At 39.1% G+C, this 19,577-nt stretch overlaps 1 protein-coding gene across 3 annotated transcripts in view; it reads left to right on the top strand.

Annotated features, from left to right (window-relative positions):
* Nucleotides 1–14,185, top strand: part of sipa1l3 (signal-induced proliferation-associated 1 like 3) — a 93,227-nt gene extending 79,042 nt beyond the window's left edge. For all 3 annotated transcript variants that reach the window (XM_084717744.1, XM_084717743.1, XM_084717745.1), the window contains 12 exons: nucleotides 565–816; nucleotides 2,682–2,864; nucleotides 3,781–3,905; nucleotides 4,894–5,009; nucleotides 5,092–5,537; nucleotides 8,641–8,874; nucleotides 9,560–9,722; nucleotides 10,454–10,628; nucleotides 10,844–10,993; nucleotides 12,026–12,152; nucleotides 12,538–12,619; nucleotides 13,563–14,185. In XM_084717744.1, coding sequence (XP_084573870.1) covers nucleotides 565–816; nucleotides 2,682–2,864; nucleotides 3,781–3,905; nucleotides 4,894–5,009; nucleotides 5,092–5,537; nucleotides 8,641–8,874; nucleotides 9,560–9,722; nucleotides 10,454–10,628; nucleotides 10,844–10,993; nucleotides 12,026–12,152; nucleotides 12,538–12,619; nucleotides 13,563–13,757 — 2,248 coding nt within the window. In that variant the 3' untranslated portion in view covers nucleotides 13,758–14,185. The remainder of the gene's footprint in view (nucleotides 1–564; nucleotides 817–2,681; nucleotides 2,865–3,780; nucleotides 3,906–4,893; nucleotides 5,010–5,091; nucleotides 5,538–8,640; nucleotides 8,875–9,559; nucleotides 9,723–10,453; nucleotides 10,629–10,843; nucleotides 10,994–12,025; nucleotides 12,153–12,537; nucleotides 12,620–13,562) is intronic.
* Nucleotides 14,186–19,577: the final 5,392 nt, after the last annotated feature.

Genomic DNA, 19,577 nt, shown 5'->3' with positions numbered 1-19,577 from the left:
CATCACCTTGCACTCTGGAAAATCTGACGGACATTTAACCAATTTGTAGACTAAACAATTAATCAATGAATAATTTAAACAAAATATGCTATGGTTTGATTCATAATGAAAATAATCATTATTTTTTCTGTGATTTGAGTCAACAGACCCTTTAAAGGGCACTTGATCACACACTGTGTCCTATTCTGTCTTATTTCAGTCCTTGCTGTGTTGTGTTTATTCCTAGTTAAGCTCTTTTCTCATCCCACTGCTGCCTTGTTTCACCTCACTGTTAATTCAACCTTAACTCGTCACTTTCACACCATTTTTCATTCGCCAACCTCACCCTTCTTCTCTCCTCCTCTCAGCATTTGTCTCGTCTTGAATACATCCTCCATAAATATTTGATGCCTCCTGCCCTCCTGTAATAGGCTTTGTGAATGAAATAATGATGATGTGTAAAAGATACGTGCTGGATATTGGGCTCGAGGCTACTGTGAGAACATAATAGTGGAGTAAAAATAAAAGATGGACCACCCCTCCTCTTCTTACTAACAGACCGTTCTCCCTCTTCTGTCTCTGAAGGGGCTGCACAGAGGAGTACGAGATGAAGACCATGGAGCAGAAGCCAGAACCTGAGCCTCTGGCGGCGGGCTACAGACCTTCCCCTCGCCCAACGTGGCGATGGGACAGCCCCCCCATCCCACCAGGGCTCCACAGTGCCCCCACCCCACAGCGCTGGACCCCCATGGGACCCCCACCTCCTCCACTGCCCCGCTCACACAAGGCCCTGATGCCTGTTCCCTACAGGGAACCTCAGCACCTCAACTCCAAGAGGTGAGACTCAGAGATGGATCTATTCACAGTCAAAAGAGACCAAATTAGTTATTTATAGCATCAGTGTTTTATACTCACACACTCTAACAAATAATATTATCTTTTTATTTTGGGATATAGTAAGGCAAGAAACAAGTATGTACATTTTTTTAAATCAGACAATGAATGCATATATGAAAAGGATAATGGAGAGGAAACTACAAAATGAAAGATCATAGTGTTTGAACAAAATCCAGTAAGTAGAATCTTTTGTTGTACCATGACAAATAAAGTTTGATTCACTGAAACATAAACACTAAACAAATGCCTTTGGTTTTGGCTTTAAGGGCCCTCCAAACCAAGAATGATAACTGTAAATATGTTGTTTAAAATCTCATTCTAACTAAAGTGAATGGTCGCAGTCCAGACAACATGAACAACAGAAACTGATGGACAATCAATATCCATCCGAATTTACAAGGTTTAGCCTGAAACTGAACTGAAAACACGACTGTCAACTCTCGTAAAAAGTGTTGGATTCTCCTAACTCTTCTCATTTTTTAATCATCTCATGAATCCCATATCCGTCTGGTTTTCTTTGTGTTTCTCAGCACAACATACAGCAGTAACGTATCATCAATATATGTTCCTAAGCTGCTGACACAGCTGGAGTACAGAACGTGTGCCAGAACCGTTCAGCAGTGTGGAAGCTCATATTGTTATTTTTATTGTTATCTTTCTCAGTGTGGATGATACTTTAGATTGGTTCCAGTAGCTCGAATCCCCACCGACACTACTGTCCAGTGATTTAAATCAGTCTCATGCCATCCTCATTGATCGTTATTTCTAACAGTTGAGTAAACCACCGACCAATCAGCATCATCTTTTAAACATAGCTACATACATGAAAAGCAGAACAACAGCTGTACAGGTTGTTGTAAATTAATGTACTGAAATAACTTAAATTGGCATTTTTGTTTGATTGTTAACTGAACTGAATATTCTTCTGTATATTCTTTTGTAGCCTCTGACAGTTTTTTGTTATTATTTGTTGTTGTACCAATATTTTCTATGTTGCCCTCTTGGTCTCCCTTCAAAGAGACTTTTACCTGGTGAAATAAAATGAATTAATCTTGACTAAAAATGACATCATCTGGATGGATACATCAAAACAAAACCAATCCCAAACATGTCTGACAAAATAGCAGCCATATGCAGTATAGACAGTTCTTCTTTCTATCTTAAAAACATTGGGTGAATCCTTCAAATTAAGGTGTTTTGGCATAAACACTTCTGTAGAGATGACCTTCATTCGTGCAACATTTTTACTAAATAATTACGAATCAAGTTCTTTTTATCACACTGTTTCTGATCCTGCCAACCTTCAACTGAATACATTTTGAAATTTGCCTTGGCAGTAAACATTATGGAGAGAAACTGTGTGTACTTTGTGTTTTTTTTTATTTTATGAGAACAAGACAAGTTTTTAACTTAACAGGGTTCTCCTCCATCAAAACTACAGTAAATGTTTCAATTTATCAAGGCTATGTAGGTTACAAGTGTATGAACTTACAACACTTTGTTTAAGATAGTCTTATGAAGGAATTCATGTCTCTGTTTACAGGGATATTTTTGTTTTTACCCTTATTGTTCTCAGTTGCTAACCACACACTGTTGTCACACAGCCCACTCCCAAAGTTAATAACTGCTATCAGATCCTGGCAGCTTCTCACTGAATCGCTCTTTTTTTTGCAGCATGTTTCTCAGTACTTTAGATAAATGGTTTATTGTGTTCCTGTACCAGCCTTACTCATCAGCCTCACCTCTCTGCGGTGTGCATGTTTGTCTCTTTGTTAACCGTCAGCCTCTGTGTGTTTGTCCTCCAGGCCAGTGAGCTACCCAGAGAACCACTACAGCCTGTCTCCTGCAGGAGGCGACAGAGTGCTGCCCTACAGAAACCCCTCAGCCAGCTTCTCCTCACCCTCCTCTGGCCTGGTCGGCCTCGCCACCATGGGGCCGCCTGGAATCACACCAGGCCCCTTCGTACGATACAAACCCTCACCTGACAGGTATGTGTGTGGTCTTTTGTTCTCTCCTCCATCACTCCTTTGAGCTTGATTAAACATGTCTGACGTTGCTGTTTTGTGTGCAATAGTTGGATTATATCTGTTCATAAGGTAAGGATGAATAATGTGGCTTGTTCAGGTCTGCAGTCAGACGTGTATGAACACACTGTCTTCCAGAGGAAGGATCTGTTGTGTGGGCGGCTCTTCCTCACAGTGTGGAGGTTGATAACATCTCGCCCAACCAGAAAAATGTGTTTTATTCAACCGCCATCAGGATGCAAAACAAAAACTGAAAACCCTTATCTGCTCAGTCAAAACCAAACATTTTTATGCCTTTCTTTTGTTTTGTTTTTTGGTGTATTTGTGCAAGTGAGTCACCTTAATCCTCACTGTGTTCATACACACACAGTTTGTACAAACCCTTGAACATTTGGAAAATACTTAGTTTTAGCTGTAATATTTTCAAGGTTAGGAATATGCTTATATTTGAATATACTTCTCAGTTTTCAGTGTTATCTGGTGAATCACCTATACAATCAGTCACATAAACCAACAATCTTATAATATTTGAAACTGAAACATATTTGTTGTCATATTTGTCATTCATTGTTAAATAAGTCATCTGTTGATCCCTTACTCCATAAATTAGGTAGTCATGATCAAAACATACAATCAAAGTGAAAATGAACAGCTTGTAAAGTAAAGTAACAGTATACATTGATTGTTGTGGTTATAAAGGGATTTGGAGTTGCATTCATTTTTGATGTGATGAAATGGAATTATTTGGTTTAGGTACCTTGAAAATGTTCAAAAAGAATTGAATTTTTTTTTAATTTTACCCACAAAAAGCTGTACGAACCCTGCAGAATGAATGTGTTTATTAATCAAATACCCTCCCTCCTATTGTCTGTCTGTGTAGATATGGAACAGGACAGCGCCCCCTGTTGCCCTATGAGCCCCACCTCACTGTGGACATCACCTCCAGTGGAGAGTCTTCCTCAGGCTTCACCAGTCAGGACAGCACCATGGAGCGCTGCAAAACAGGTACGTCACCTTCAGAAAACTGGAAGTCGCGTACTTGCTGCATTACATTGAAGCTGCTATAATTAGATCTAGGTCCAAAAACGTGACCTTGATCGACTGATCGATTGATAAAACCACAAGATTGAATTTTTTAATAAATGCTTTTCACATGGATTTGTCAAGTTTTAGCCCCGTTAGCTATATGTGTGCATATAGTGTTTTTTTTCTCTGGCAGAAATCAGTAAATTCTTACTGTGAACATTAATATTTTTAATAAAGCACCAGGTTAGAGTGTTAGAGGAGTATCACCTGACTCTGTAGTTCCCCTCAGCTCTATGGAGCTTTAGTGTTTTTTAGCTTATTGCTTTGATTTTTGTTTTGGCTACAGTGGTATCCTTTTGGTTCACTCACACTGCTCTCATCAGTGTCACTTTTGGCCGTAACAGGCAGCTATTTGCAGCAAAAAAAAAAAATCTCCAAAAACCCATTGTACACTACCTGTTCAGCATCAAATAGGACACAGTTAGAAACTAGCTGGTGAACATAGTGGAGCATTTAACAGCTACTGAGACAGATGTTTCCTTCATGAGTTTGTGGAGACCAAAAGCAGAGCTAAAAGACGGTGAATGTTGGAGCTGCACTCATCAAGTTGCTAAAAACATGACTCAAAATGAATGACAGTGTTGCCTTGTATCTACATTTCAATTCAGAAATGTTACATGTTATGGATTTAAAGGGGGATGATTTGTTGCCAAAAAATAATTTATTGAAAGTTAATCAGACTTGTCTTTAACTACTCATCATGTATTATAACATTTAATATTATTTCAGAGTGTGTGGTGCTCAGTACAGCAGAGATAACAGTGTGATTTTGTGTGCTGGGGGGTGGGTAGTGGTCAGTGTTTAAATGTGCTATAAGTATTTAATCCTCTTTTCCATCCATGGAGGTTCGGTGTAATTTGCTTTAATCCTGTGAGTGTCTGTGTGTCTGTGTGTGTTTTCTGTCTAGAGCCCCTCTGGCATGTCCCAGCGTCGTCGTCTCGGGGACCAGGTGGTGGAGGGGGGCAGAGGAGAATACCCAGACAGGATGTCCCGGGGAAAGACTCTCCAAACAGACACTCAAAGGTCAGACTCATCCTCACCCTGTCTCACTCCTTCATCTGTCACCTCTGAGTATGTCTGAATGTTGTCCTCTTGTCCTCTGCAGGGCGAGACACAGTACTCCAGCCACTCCAGCAGCAACACTCTGTCTAGCAACGCCTCCAGCAGCCACAGTGACGAGCGCTGGTTCGACGGAGGAACACCAGGAGACAGAGGAGCTGGGGGTTGCCTCGGCGACCCAGCAGACGCCGACACCGACCTCCTCAACAAGGGTGGGTCTAACGACAGCGGCATCGACGCCTCGACGCACTACAACAACGCTCGCCACGGAAACATGTCCAACAGCCAGCCACACAAGCCCGTGCACGGCTTCGCCACCTACAGCGGCATGCAGGAGTTGACGGTGGGAAGGAACAGCAGCGGAGGAGAAGCGAGGAGACGAGAGTCCTCACCTATCATACCGGCTGCAGCCAATCAGAACAAAGGATACAGGACGAGGACGTTCCCACCTCCTGGCTCCAGTGCTGATAAAATGGATGCTTTCAAACCGAGGTAAGAGGCGACTCACTGACGAGATGGTGTCTTTTATGGCGAGTTTTATGAAGCCGATATTAAGTAATTTGCAGATTCAGCCCAGATATCTGCTGACTTTTATTGTGTAGAGAGAGAGAGAGAGAGAGAGAGATAGTAGAGTTACATTCATAAATCTGACACTTTAATGCTGCTCATCTTAATGGAGTTATAAATGTACTCTGTAACTACTTAAGACTTTTAACAAGTTTTGAGAACTCTGAGGTGAAGAATCCATCAAGCAGCAGTTTTGTACCACCACCAGATCAGTCTTAATTTTGACAAGAGTTTGTTTTAGTCTGGGTCACTTGCTGAAAATTGTAGTTAAAATTTTACTCAGTATTTTACTAATTTCCTCAGACGGTTTTATGGTACTGTAATGGATTACAGTGTTATCTGAGAATGTGCTACTGACACATTCTTTTATATCATATGAAAATGGATGCACAGGTCAATATTGATTCATCATTATTGGTTTTCAGACACTGATCATGTTATAATTATCCAACAAAACAGACTTTTTATATATTACTGCTAAATTTGGCCTCATGATTCACTCAGTTGAACTTTAATAAGTCAGCAGTAAAAATGTGTTCTGCTCCGTTATTTGGAAAATATCACCATTATTACTCTACATGGAGCTTAAACTGTTACAGAATTATGTTAAATGTTTGCCAAATGAGTTAGTTTCCGTTCATGAGTTGTAAGAAATCTTAAATGGTCTTTTTGAGGGAGTAGGTGTTAGCTACAAGTTAATGGTGCATGGGAATGCTTCCTGAATCCACACAGAAGTTAAAGCTACACTAAACATTAAATTTAGTCCTAAAAGAGAATTCACATCTGTTATTGAATCAATCATCTTACAGGTAACTGATATTTACCTTGACAGACGCTGCAGGATGTCTTCAGGTATCTTTTGAAAATTGGTTGTGTCATTTCTGCACATCTTTAATCCATAAGACGTGCTGTCTTAATTGGGAATGATAAACTTAGACTTCCTTTCTGTTTGAATATAAGAGAGAAGTTTAAACAGACTGGTTGTCTCTCCTTTCTTTTCTTTCCACGTGACAGGCTGCTGGTGAAGATGAGGTGCACTCTTTTTTAGGGAGCTAGATTAGTGCTTTCAGATGGCTGATTACTGTAATGTAGCTTTGATTGTCTGTCCATACAGAGGCAACTATTTTGTCGCTTGTATACTTATCAGGGCATAATGAATGGAGATTTCGTTGTAATTTTTGTTGCTGTTTTTTTATGTCATCATCACAATTTAGTCATACAATATAAGGATGTCAACAAATACCTATCAACAGAATTTTCGCTGACAAAATGAACACTGCACCAGATCCTGTTTAAACTGTAGTATGATTCATGAAAGTGTATCTCTAGAGGGTACATTAAGGATTAAAGCAGCTTAATCCTTGTGAAAGATCATCATGTGATCTCTTCTGCTGGTAGACCTTTCACTGCATCCCCCACATCATGAATGCATACAGACATAAAAAAAACAAACACAGGGTACGACCACCCCGTGTTGGATTAAAACGATCTGTGTTTAAACCTTGAGTGCCAGCAGCGACTCTGATGTTGTATGTTGTGCCCGGGGTGTATTTGACCATCAACATTATATAGATAGAAAATAAAAACAGAAGACTGAAGGACACAGATGATGCATCACAGGTATTGTGGACACAGTCTGACAGACAGACTTGTATGGTTTGTTTTGGTTACAGTATTTTCTTTCTAAATCATTAGAAGGTCAGTTGAATAATTTGGATATTTTAATAGGTAACTGGTGAAAAAATGGTTTGGTGAATTAAAGATATTTCAGGTCTTTTGATTGACGATGGCGGTTGTTGTTGTTCATAACTCTTCAGCTGTTTGTCTTTGCAGTCTGTGGTGTCGTATCAGCAGTTAGCTGTGTGTGATCCTGTTAAACAAACAACACTACCTGGACTTTAATTACACACTCGATCTTCATTGTCTGATCAATGAAGAGGAGGAAAGGAAAACGTAAGAAGAAGAATAGATTCTGCTTATGTGGAAAGACATCAGATACAAAGAGCAGTAAAAGAAACTCAAATTAACCTGTGTGAGCAAAAGAATGGCAACATCACAATTTTTGGGGTAATCGGGGTTGATAACTTGTTGCTAGCTGATTTTTGTGACTCGAAATATTTGAATGATCCTACAAGAGGCTAAATTATTAAACCATACAACGTAAAGTGCCATATTTGACAGAGTTGTCATTAATCTTTTGTTCTGTTGAAAGATATAATTTTGTCTGCAAGTTCCTTCCTGTGATCTAAATATCTTGTTCTTTCAGAAATTAATGAATCTTGCATCATGGTGTGTCACAGTCTGACATCTGTGACATAGTCTGTTGAGATAATATGACCATAAATATTAATCTTTCCCCATGAAAAGTAGGCCGGACAAGCAGATGCTGCCAGTCCTCTGACAGAAGTGAAGTCATTTGATATGATAGTTACCACCTCTGAGAATCTTCTTCAATAAAGTTGTTTTCAACAGTTCATAAAAACTGAGGAGACTTTCCCCTCAGGATGGGTATTAAGAACTGTTACTAAACCAGTAGCAGTTCCTGACTGGTAAGAACCGAAATATCGATAAGCTCAAGGACGAACAATACTGTTACCTGAATGTTATGTAATCTTACATAAACAGCAGACAGGACAAAATGTTTAAAAATGTGGGCTCACTTTACCAAATGGAATGAAAAAATAACTTGATGCAATGACTCAGCAAACAATTTAAATCGTTATTACTGCAAAAAAAAAAAAAGTAATGATAAATTATGTTTAATATTTTTACACCTTTTCATGTCTTGTCCCTGTTTTTGCACCAAAATATGGTGAATATTATCAATAAAAGTATCTATAAGTACAAATATCTGTATCAAGCAGTATCAGTATATAGTGGTATCAACAAAATCATAACGATACCCATCCCTACTTTCCTTCCTGTACCACACATCGTCGTAGCTTTCTGTTGTTGTTGTTTAGCTATACGTTGCTGATTTTGTTGCACTGATCGTGTTTATATCTGTGTTTCTCGTCCATCTTCTTAGGGCCTACACGCCGCAGGGTTACAAGACTCCAACAGCTGAGAAAGCCCGGCCCGTCCGAGCCGCTACAACAACACCCACTTCAGCTCAGCTCAGCTCCATCCCTCTGTCAAGTTCTGCTCCCAAGGCTTTATATGGGAAGAGCAGACCAACTGCCTGGCAGACTGAAGACACCAACCCATCACCTTCCAATGCAAACACAACATCCAACTCTGACAGCAACAGCAGCAACAAGAAGTACGTTAGTGACTGAGAGTTTCAGATGATCAGCTTACATTCTACTGAGTTTACTGAGCTCACAAAAACACAGCTTAAAGATATAAAGAACTTTGTCTGTCCTTCCCTTGTAGTGTATATAAGGAAAAATATATCTCTATTTTATGCAAAATGTGTTCGTATACTAATCTTGTTTGGTGATTTCCAACCTTTTTTGCTTTTTACCTCTTAAATCAAAGCAATGTCTTCTTGTAACCCATCATCATGGGACACATGTCTGTCAGTGACCAACTCAACCACAGTGCTTTTAGCTCTGAAGGAATAAAATAACTGTCATTCTAAAAAAGACAAAAAAAAGTTTAGAGGAAAGCATTTACTAATAAAAATTAATTTTATTTTTCACTCAACTTTTAAACACCTGATGATTTCTTGGTTGGGAAACACCGTTAGAAAACAGGATACTCAGGAAATTTCAGTTATAGATTAGTAAGTAATTGTCATCATGGAACAGGTTCAGAGACATCAAGAGAAATCTCATGAGTGTCTACAGTGTGTTTTTATTATAGAAGTGTCTTGGTCTAAACCCATCATCTTAACACTGACTTGTAAATGAGTTGTGTAAATGTTCTGGGTCCGTATGGGGAGAAAGGAAAGAAACATGATTAAGAAAATAGTTGTTTTTGATGCTTATGTCTTGTGTCTCCAGGCAGGTGGATACAAATTCAAAGAACGTGTTTGGACAACCTCGGCTCAGAGCATCGCTGAGGGACCTGCGTTCTCCACGACGGACGTACAAAAGCACCATCGAAGATGACCTGAAGAAGTTGATCATCATGGACAACCCAGGAGAGATCCCTCAAAGAGATCCGGTGAGGAACAGACTAACACATTTTTGATTGTGGGCCATATACAGAAAAATAGTAAACAATAGTAAATGTATAATTTTCAGCTAGTTTCACTGCAAGAAAATCAGTGTTTCTAGACCAGAAAATGATGTTCCATAGAAAATTAATTTTCTATCAAAATAACCAGGCAACACTACTGAAGAAAGACCACAAATTACAAAAATATTTCCATATTTGCTGCTCATGAATTTAATTTAAATTCAATACTTCTATCACTTAAAATATTGTGATGTAATGTGTAAATATGTAAATAAATGAAGTTAAAACATGCAGAAACAATGTCTTCTGGCTTTATCCTCTTTCATCACCACAACAGATTCCTTGCAAAATTAAGCAAACATTTTCTTGTGACTTCTGTGAACAAGTTCTCATTTTCTCAACATGTCTGAGATTCAATCATTCAATATCTTCCGTGTTTTTGGTTCCTCTGTTTTATCAACTAAGAAAATGAATATTTTCTTCGACTGATTATCATTTTAGGTCAAGTAGTTTTACAAGATGACAGCGACATCTAGTCTTTAAACCAGGATGTGCAGCTCAGTTTATTAGGAATATTCTCAAGCTGTAGTCTACTTTATTTTTACAAATGTACAGCGGGCCATTTAAATACTTGTGAAGCATTTATATCAGGGTTCAGTCTTACTTTCATGAACATGCACTCACAGCTCTGACTGCTGTCTCTTTTCTTCCTGTAGTCTCCGAGACGAACCTTGCAGCGCACCTTTTCAGATGAATCATTGTGCAGCGGGCGCAGAGAAGCCAGCTTCGCCAACTCTGAGAATCAGACAACCCCCACTGACGTGCTTTTCACCTCCACACTGCCCACACGCAGACATGCCGTCTCCACCAACCACATTCAGAGCAAGAAGGGTGAGTTCATCTGCAGCAACTGCAAAACTATAAACAAAAGCCCTGTAAAAACTGTTTTTAGGCTGGTGGACAAAACAGGGCTGTCCTGTTCTGATTGCAATGCAGAATCTACTTGTTGCGTTCATAACTTGTGCAGCCTTGTACTGTGTGGCTTGTCTTATTTCATGCAGAGGTTTGTTTACTGACTGCAGTTGTTTTCCTCTCCTGTCCCTCAGTGCCTCTGTCTGCCTCGGAGCTGTCTCTCACTGAAGTCAGAGACAAAGTTCCCCCTCTGAGGAGGCTCGACCCCGGGCTGATGCCTCTTCCTGACACAGCATGTGGACTGGAGTGGTCCAGTCTGGTCAACGCCGCTAAAGCCTATGAAGGTGAGGACGGAGACGCCTCAAACTTATGTTTGTTCAACTCCAAACCAGACAAATTCCATTGGGGAAAGAATCAGTAATTTTACCCTGCAGAACTTGTTGCTGATGAACCACTCTCAGCTGGTTTGTTTGTGTTATTGTGTCACTTGTGGTGGTTTAAACGGTTTGTTCAGATTCACCAAAGTCACATAATAACACAAACTAACCAATTTAGTGACAGTTGGTAGATCAGCAACTTTTATTTTCTTCAAGGTGAAATTACTGATTTTGCCCTTGGAGTTTGGATGGTTTGGAGGGCCTTTTTGCTGCTGACTCTGTCCACAGCAGCACATTGCTTAACTTCAGTACTCTCAGTCCTGCTGCTTCTCCAAACTTGAGGGTATGTCAGCCGCCATCGACTGTAGGTAATACACTGACGACGGATGAGTGCCTCATGCAAAACCACTTCAAAAATCCAAACTTTCCCTTTAACTCTTTTCTTACCACATTTAAATTTGGTTTTACTGGTCAGTTTAATGCTTAACAAATTTAAGATTCAAATGAATCACCCAAAATGAATCAGGTAGAAGTGACAAAGAATTTGCAATGTTTTCTTAAAAAAGCAGGATTCATTAAATGTAATTAAGCAGCATAACATCTTAAATCCCTGGTGGATGTGAGACATATTGTCTGGATGCTGGCGGTTGATCGGTTTCACCGTGTCTCGGCTCTCTTCTGTAACACAACACTCTTGGGAAAGAAGCAGGAGATCTGTGCGTTCATCTCTGCCTCCCACACAATCACCTGCTCTGCTTCTCAGCCGCTGTTTCTTTTCTGGGTTTCTCTGCTGTCCCCTGTGTCCTCTGCAGCCACAAAGACAATCACAGCACAGACAAACACACTGGACCCATCAGCTAACACTTGATCCATAACCTCACCTGCTGCCAGGCCCTCCTGAGCTCAGCCGCGATTGTGTCACGTATCCCAAGAGACATTTAGGTTAAAAGACTCACTTGTGCAGTTTTTAGAACGAACGATTATGCGTCTCTGTTGCAGCACAAAGAGCCGTTTCCCTCTTCTCACTGACGGAGCCAGCGGTTGGAGGTCCAGACATGAGACCAGTGGTCAGTCCAGTCCAGTTTCACACTCCTCAGACACCTCGGACCACACCGACCTTCAGCTGGTAGGTCAACACAGACCAAACAATCAGTATTTGTTGTAAAGATGTGCAGCAAGAGGACTCTATGAATATAACTTTCTAATTATTCAGATTTTGTCATGTCGTCAGGCTTGTCCTTAACTTCGTCACTACTGCCACCTTGTGGTAATTTACTGAACTTTCAGTAAATCCTCCAGTTCTTCTCTCGTCTGTGTTCTCACTGTAGTAAACGGTTAACGTAAGCAGCAAAAAGATTTAGTCTGAAGAGCCTCAGCTCAAATAGTCTCACAGGAATGAATGTGCACATACAGACGTCAGTAAAACCTGTCCTCTCTAACCTTAGATAACCTGTACAGCAGTGGGTGTGTGTGTGTGTGTTTGACGTAGTGTGTGCTGTGTTTGTTTACAGTGACGAGGTGCCCAACGATCTGTCTGGTCGGCTCTACCACTTGGAAGTGATGTTAAAACAGCTCAACAATGATCTGGAGAGAGTGAGCGTCTTGTTTTTCACATTTTTGCCTCATTTAAATGGTTAAAAGTCAAAATTCTTGGGCCACATTTTAATGAGAACATGATGCTAATGTTACAAACACTCTCTAGGATCCCCACTTACCTCCTTTTTTATACTTTTGCTGTCTTAAACTGTAAGAAACCAGCTTTTTTTTATGCATGCACGTTCAAGCTACTCAACAATTCCTCATTTTTTCTACTTCATGTAGTTGTTACTGTTATTTAAAGGAATAATTTGACAAGCAGAGGGCAACAAAATTTACCTGCCAGCAGCTCTAAAGATCTCTAATCAACTGTTTGTTGTGGTTTGACGAGGGGTTATGTATCTCCTGCCTTTATGCTGTCCTATGCTAAGCTATGCTAATGGCCTTCTGGCTGTAGCTTCATATTTAGTGGACAGGGTATCATGGATGGAGGATGAGACAACAGGCCCCTGGGCACAGACATGTAAAAGGTCCCTAACCTGTCTTTAAAGAAGCACACCCAAGGAGACACAGGTTTCCTTCTTCGTGGTAGTTGTATGTCCCTTTGTAGTTCTTTAGTGTCTCTGTAGTTGTTCTCTGTAGCCTTGGAGTAGTCTTATGTCTCTTTGTGGTGCCATAATGGTAGTTAAATATCTCTTTATGGGTATTTTGGGTCTCTGCTGTCATTTTGTGGTACTCCTGTGACTCATATGATTTACTTTTGCAAAGAAATGTTAACAGTCCTTTCAAACAGACACTCTGGCCCAGTCGGCCTGTTCAGTAACCCCTCCAGGACAGATATGAGAGTGGTATTAATCGTCTTACCTCAGTTTTGGCATGAAGGCAAATAAAAGTTTTTCCCAAAATGTCAAACTATTCCTTGAGTAACAGTGAAAATTAAAGCTCCACCCATGGTTATCTGACAAGTCCTGTCTTTTCTTCTTCATCCCTCACCCACCAGGAGAAACAGGATAAAGTCGTGCTGCTGGCAGAGATGGCCAACCTGAGAGAGAATAACCAGCGCCTGCAGGAGGAGAGCCTCACAGCCAGCGAGCAGCTGCGAAAGTTCAGCCGGCTTTTTACAAACCTCGACAAGACAGAGGGCGACCACGAGGCTCCCTCCCTAACACATGACACCGACTCGAAGAGGGAGTGATGTCAGCACCTGCAGAAGGAGGAGAGCATGAGATTCGGGCCACAGAGGGAGGGCCACTGTGAGAGAAATACCCATGATTCCTTGCACACACAGAGGAGCGGCAGAGGTCGCAATGACCACTCAGCTTCCACTGGACTGCCTTAAACCGTAGAAAAAAAAAAGAACGAAAAAAGATTTTTAAAACTCAACACTCCCAGAAAGTCTCACCGAGCCTGTGCACAGACAGAGCAGAGCCCCTCCCTCTGTACTCTGTGAGCCGGTTTATTTTTATAGACTGAAGTCTTATATACTTGTCTTATATATAAATACATATGCTACTATGCCAGAGGAGCGACAGGAGAGGAGAACCTGACTGTTTTAGAGAACACTACATCACCTGGAGAGGCCTAATACTGTTCCTGCAGCGAATCAGCCAAAAAAAAAAACAAGACTCATTACAGACTGCATCTCCCAGAATGCACTAGAAGTAATGGAGGCTCTACAGACCATGGTACTGTAGATAGATGCCTGTGTGGTACAATTCTCATGTATCAATATTATCTATATTGTACTGATATTGTATAACAGTTGTACTAAAGAGGTGTGTGTGTGTGTGTGTGTGTGTGTGTGTTTGTGTGAAACTGATGGTACAGCGAACACTCAGAGGGCACAACAGTGTTTGTGCTCGAGGCAAGATGCGTTTTATTACCCGTGGGTGTGTGCGAGTGCGTGATTGTGACGGTGTGTTTGACTGACGAACAAACTCGTTTACTGTAATATGAAACTTGCGGGCCACATTTTTTCTCTTTCCTCCGTTTACATGGACGAACCGCGGCCCTTGAGATGTGAAACAACAAGCCATCAGCGTGTTGAGCGAGTGTAAATGGTCGATGTCATGAAGCTCAGTGATATAATAATAGTATCATATCTCTAACGTAGTGCTTTGTTTTCAACTTAATTTTCACTGTTTTCAGCAGTGCCGTTATCATCTCAGATATTAATGTACTGGAGAGTTATTTTAACCTTGAGACGTTATCACAGCACCTCTTTGAAATGGTCTTTGTTTCTAATATTTAAAGCATTAGTTTGACATTTTAGGGAAAACATTATTTGCTTTGCAGATCAGAATTAGGTAGGAAAATTGACACCACTCTTGTGTTTTTCTGTTGAATATGAAGCGACAGCCAGCAACCATTACTAGCCCTGAACCTACAAGCACTTCTAAATCTCACTAAATCACACCGTATGTTTCGTTTGTCTAATCTTATAGAAGCCCATTTCTGCCGATGTGAAAGGAGAAAAAAAAACATCCTCCAAGTCATATAATGGGAAACTTTCTTAAAATAATTACTAGATATCTCGAAATAATGCAGAATTTTTAAGATACTTCTTTGAAACACTAACTCAAACTTCACATTATTTTGACAGACTAAATCTTCTTTTTATTATTTTGACAAAATATTCGTCATTTTGAGACACTGATTCATTATTGTGATTGAGATTTTTTGTCATTTTAAGATACTAAATTATTATTTTGACATGTTTGTACGAACTAACTCATTGTTTTGACAGACTTTCTCTTCATTTTTAAGACGCTAATTCATTAACTCGTTTTGAAAAGATTTTTCATTGTTTTGAGATACAGTCATTATTAGATTATTTTGATAATGATGATTAGTTAACACCTCTGACACGAGCACCAAACAAAGCCTGTTTTACACAGCACACTGTTTTCAGAACGTCCTCCAGGTGTCAAACTTAATTCTGTAAGTCAGATTTATTTATTTATTTATTTTTTACGTAAATCACTTCTATTGGTTTTTAAAATCATACTTTATCACATTCTTGATTTTGATAGCCAGTCCCAAACATGGTGCCCTCATCATAGTATGTAGATGTACGAACAAACTGTCTGTTGTTGGCTGTAGCTTCATGTTTAACAGACAAACCTGGCAGTGGCGTCAGTCTTCTCATCCAAACCCTCCACTTCAAAGTGAGTAATCATAATTCCCAAAATGTCAGCCGATCCTTATAATTCTTCTAAGTCTTTGCGTACTAATGAAAATGAAGCTGTCACCAGTAACTTAACGTGTGCTCACAGAAAACTTTTACTGTACATGAAACTCACTCAACAACAACACTGAAGCTCCTTCATATCAGAACCAGTCTGTGTGTGTGTGTGTGCGTGTGAGAGTGTGTGTGTGAGAGAGTGTGTGAGGATTTGTCCCTGTGTTCTGTGATAACCCAAATGAACACAAAAAGACACTATTTATACTGCTAGCTTGCTTAATGATATTGTCTACTATATCTATTTTTCATACAGAAATGATGTGTCTGTGTGTTTTTTTGGATGCTGGTACTGAACAGACAAAACATCCTGCAGAGGATGGATGAATCGAATCTTCCTGTAGTGTCAGTAGAGATAGTACTGATGAAACTGTACTAAATTATCATCTCCTGCTCTGCCCTGTTGTAGAACAACAACTCCTTCTTCTTCTTCCTCCCTGGTCTGACTGGAACTGTTGAACTTTCAATCCCGACTCACTCAGGTTCCTCAAGATGCTGTTAACGACACTAAACCACCGATCAGGGGTGGGCGATGTGATGCACTGTAGCCTGAGACAATAGAAACTAACGTTTTCCACACTATTTATAACCACTGTAGTTATCCCTTTAATATTTATGGGTGTATTGGGTCACTGTAGTCAAGGTTTTATGGCAATATTGGATTTTTATGATTCAACACCTTGATTTATAAGTATTTAATTAGTGGTGTAACAACGCATTTTGTAATAACAGCATTACGTAAAAACTCGACAAGTAAGGATAAATGGACAGTGAGCAGGTTATTACTGCAAATGAAACCCTCTTGAATCACCATGAAGGGGTTATTTCACAAAAATAAACCGCTCACTGTACAGTATCCTGCTTATTACATGGCTGCTAACTTCAAAAATCAATCATTTGACATAAAATCTTAATTTAAAAATGATTTTAATTTTATTTTTCCAGAGTCTGTGATAAGAAACTGTGTCCATAGCAACAGTCTGGTCTTCATAGCAACAATCTACAGCAGAAATAACAGACCTTATAATGTTGTAACTGACCAGTCAGTATGGAGTATTTAACAAAGCTGTTTAATCAATTGTAATAATTTTTAACTTCATTATGTAATAACATCTGCCTTTTTTAATAAATTATTACATATTGTGGTGATTATTACATAATGTGGGAGTTGCCCTTTTTAAAATGTAATAATATGGTGCATTATGTAATAACCAACCAAAATGAATGTTTTAGTTCATAAAAACGGTATATAATGTTTATTTTACACATTCTAGCATGAATCATAACGAGTCAAAATTCATTTAAAATGATACAATTGTAGTTTGGTAGTATCTGTGATTGGTCAAAACTACATTAAGTATCACTGTATTCAAGGGATTTTTATTAATGATTCATGGATTGTTAGCGTTTTCAGCTCTTGGTTAAGGAAAATACACAGAATTTGCAACCCTTCTGTATTCATCAGCCAAAAAACCACCACAGTATGTAATAATGTATTAGAAAATGTGGTAAAATTTATTACATATTACCTTCAGGCTTATTACAAAATGCAAAAAGGTGTCATTACATAGTGAAGAGAAAATGTACATTTTGTTGTGTTATTGCATAATGCGTTGTTACAGTCAGTATTAACCTAAAACAGACAAATAGAGTTTCTCAACTGATTTTTCTTAAGGTTGATCACATCAATATCTTGTTGTAACATTACATCCATATCGCCCACTCCCGCAGTACGAAAGACACTTTTCTTTCACTGACACAAGAGCGATTACATGTTGTCATTTGACTCTGAGCTGGACAGAAAACTGCCGTTTCCTCCTGCTCCTCCTCAGCCCAAACCACCACCACCTCCTGCTTTGTTCTCCTGCAGCCACGAATACAGTTTAAAGTTGGCTGTTTTCATCCCGCTGACTTTGATACCAGTAACACTTATTTGGATGTTTATGTTTGGTTTCAGAAATGTTAATTTTATCAGTTTGTCATGAAAAAAATTCAGGCTCAAAGCTCCTTTTATTTGTTCACACTCCTGTTTATTCCTCCTTCATGCAGCTTCGCAGGTGTAGCTGTGATTTTTAGTATCTGCATTAGCTCGCTTATGTAAAAGGGGCAAGGTTTCTTTCTTTTTTATATAAATTTTGTTCATGTTATGTATAATTGTAAGCTATTTATAGCGTACACAACGATCCCTGTTGAACAAATCAATAATGCATTATGATGGTTAATGGTAATATTGTAAAACTAGGTTTTGTTTTTTAGATGTTAAATATTTTGATAATTTATTTTTTAACACATTCCCACTGTTGCAGACAGTAGTGAAGATGATGAGAGGGTACTGTGTTTTTATTTGTGTATGCTGTTTGACTTCTGAAGATCTCTGTACAAACTGATTCCTTCTCATTGTTTTTTTTTTTTTTCTTTATCTTCTGCCATCATCGTCTTTCCTCTCCGTGTGTCGGTGCTTTCTGCGCGTGGCAGGGGTACGAGATGCACACAAACATTGTTTCCTTTGGGTTGTAATAACTTGTACATTTAAAAGTGTAAATTATGTTTTCATTATTTTATAAAAAATATATTAAAAATAACTATCAGAACATCGTCTCATTTTCACTGTTTCTGAAATGTTAAAGACCGTTTCTTTCATTTTCCCCTCATTGCTCATAAGTTATACAAGTGAGTTGGGAAATTAACTTGGTAGAGGTTTGCCTCTAGGACTTTCTGGCAGAAATCTTGCAGTATTAACCAAAACCATCATGTTTTTGGTCTGAACCCACCCAAGAAGAATGATGTTTTTTACTTTAAGACCAAGAAAAACAGAACTAGAAAACTAGAACTAGTGTGTTTGGTGTCGTTTTAACACAAAAAGTTCAATCTCAATCAGTTCAATCAATAACAAGAGAAGTTTATTAGTTATTATTTTATTACTGGAACTTTGTAAACTTTGCAACAGTCAAATTTGCCATTTTGTAGACAATACTCTCAGCTAAACCTTTTTGTCATTTTTCAAGCCAAGATGCTAAATAATCACTTGTTCCAGGTTTGGTGATTTGCTTTTCTTGGTCTTATATAACAGGTAATTTAATATTTTGAGGACTGATGTAGTCCTCCCTCAGTTTTGTCAAGAAATTTAAATTCACCAAATTTTAGCCATGTTGATTTAAATACTGCCGTACAATAGGAGACTTAACCAGACAGTGATGAAGCAAATCAAGTTGTTTGACTGTCTGGTGACTAGTTCAGCTAACAAGTCAACACCACAAACCAGTGTAACCTAACAAAGTAAAGATGCTGGACAAGCTGATGCTGATGTCACTTCAAAGACCCACAATGCAAGACTTAAGTGCAGACAGGCCAGTGGGTCTGTGGTGATTATCAGCATAAAGGTCCAGAAATTCAGAATTTTAAAGGGAGAGAACAGATGAACAACCAACCAGAAACTTGCTGAGCTCATTTCTAAGAGATCTGTAAAAAACCAGTACTGGCATTCTGTGTACCAGCAATCAAAGGTATACAGATTAAACTGTGATACTTAAAGTAGTACTTAAGTATAAAATTCTTAAAGTATCAGATAAAATATAAACTACAAAGAATTCTGTTCATCTTTCAGGTCACATTTTCATTTATTAAGCTGATGTATAACTGCTTTGTATTTTAATTATGCAAAATGGCAACTATATCTTCAGTTTCTGCAACAAAAGCTGTTGGTTGCCAGTCCACTCTTAAGTTAGTGTCGAGTTAGGTTTACATTTCACAGCTCACACAAACACAGTTACTCAG

This window comes from Lutjanus erythropterus, chromosome 4 (assembly GCF_056507025.1).
Source record: "Lutjanus erythropterus isolate fLutEry1 chromosome 4, fLutEry1.hap2, whole genome shotgun sequence".
NCBI classification, from domain to species: Eukaryota; Metazoa; Chordata; class Actinopteri; order Lutjaniformes; family Lutjanidae; genus Lutjanus; species Lutjanus erythropterus.
Note: the sequence above shows the minus strand (reverse complement) of the source record. Positions and strands in the feature narration are given on the sequence as shown.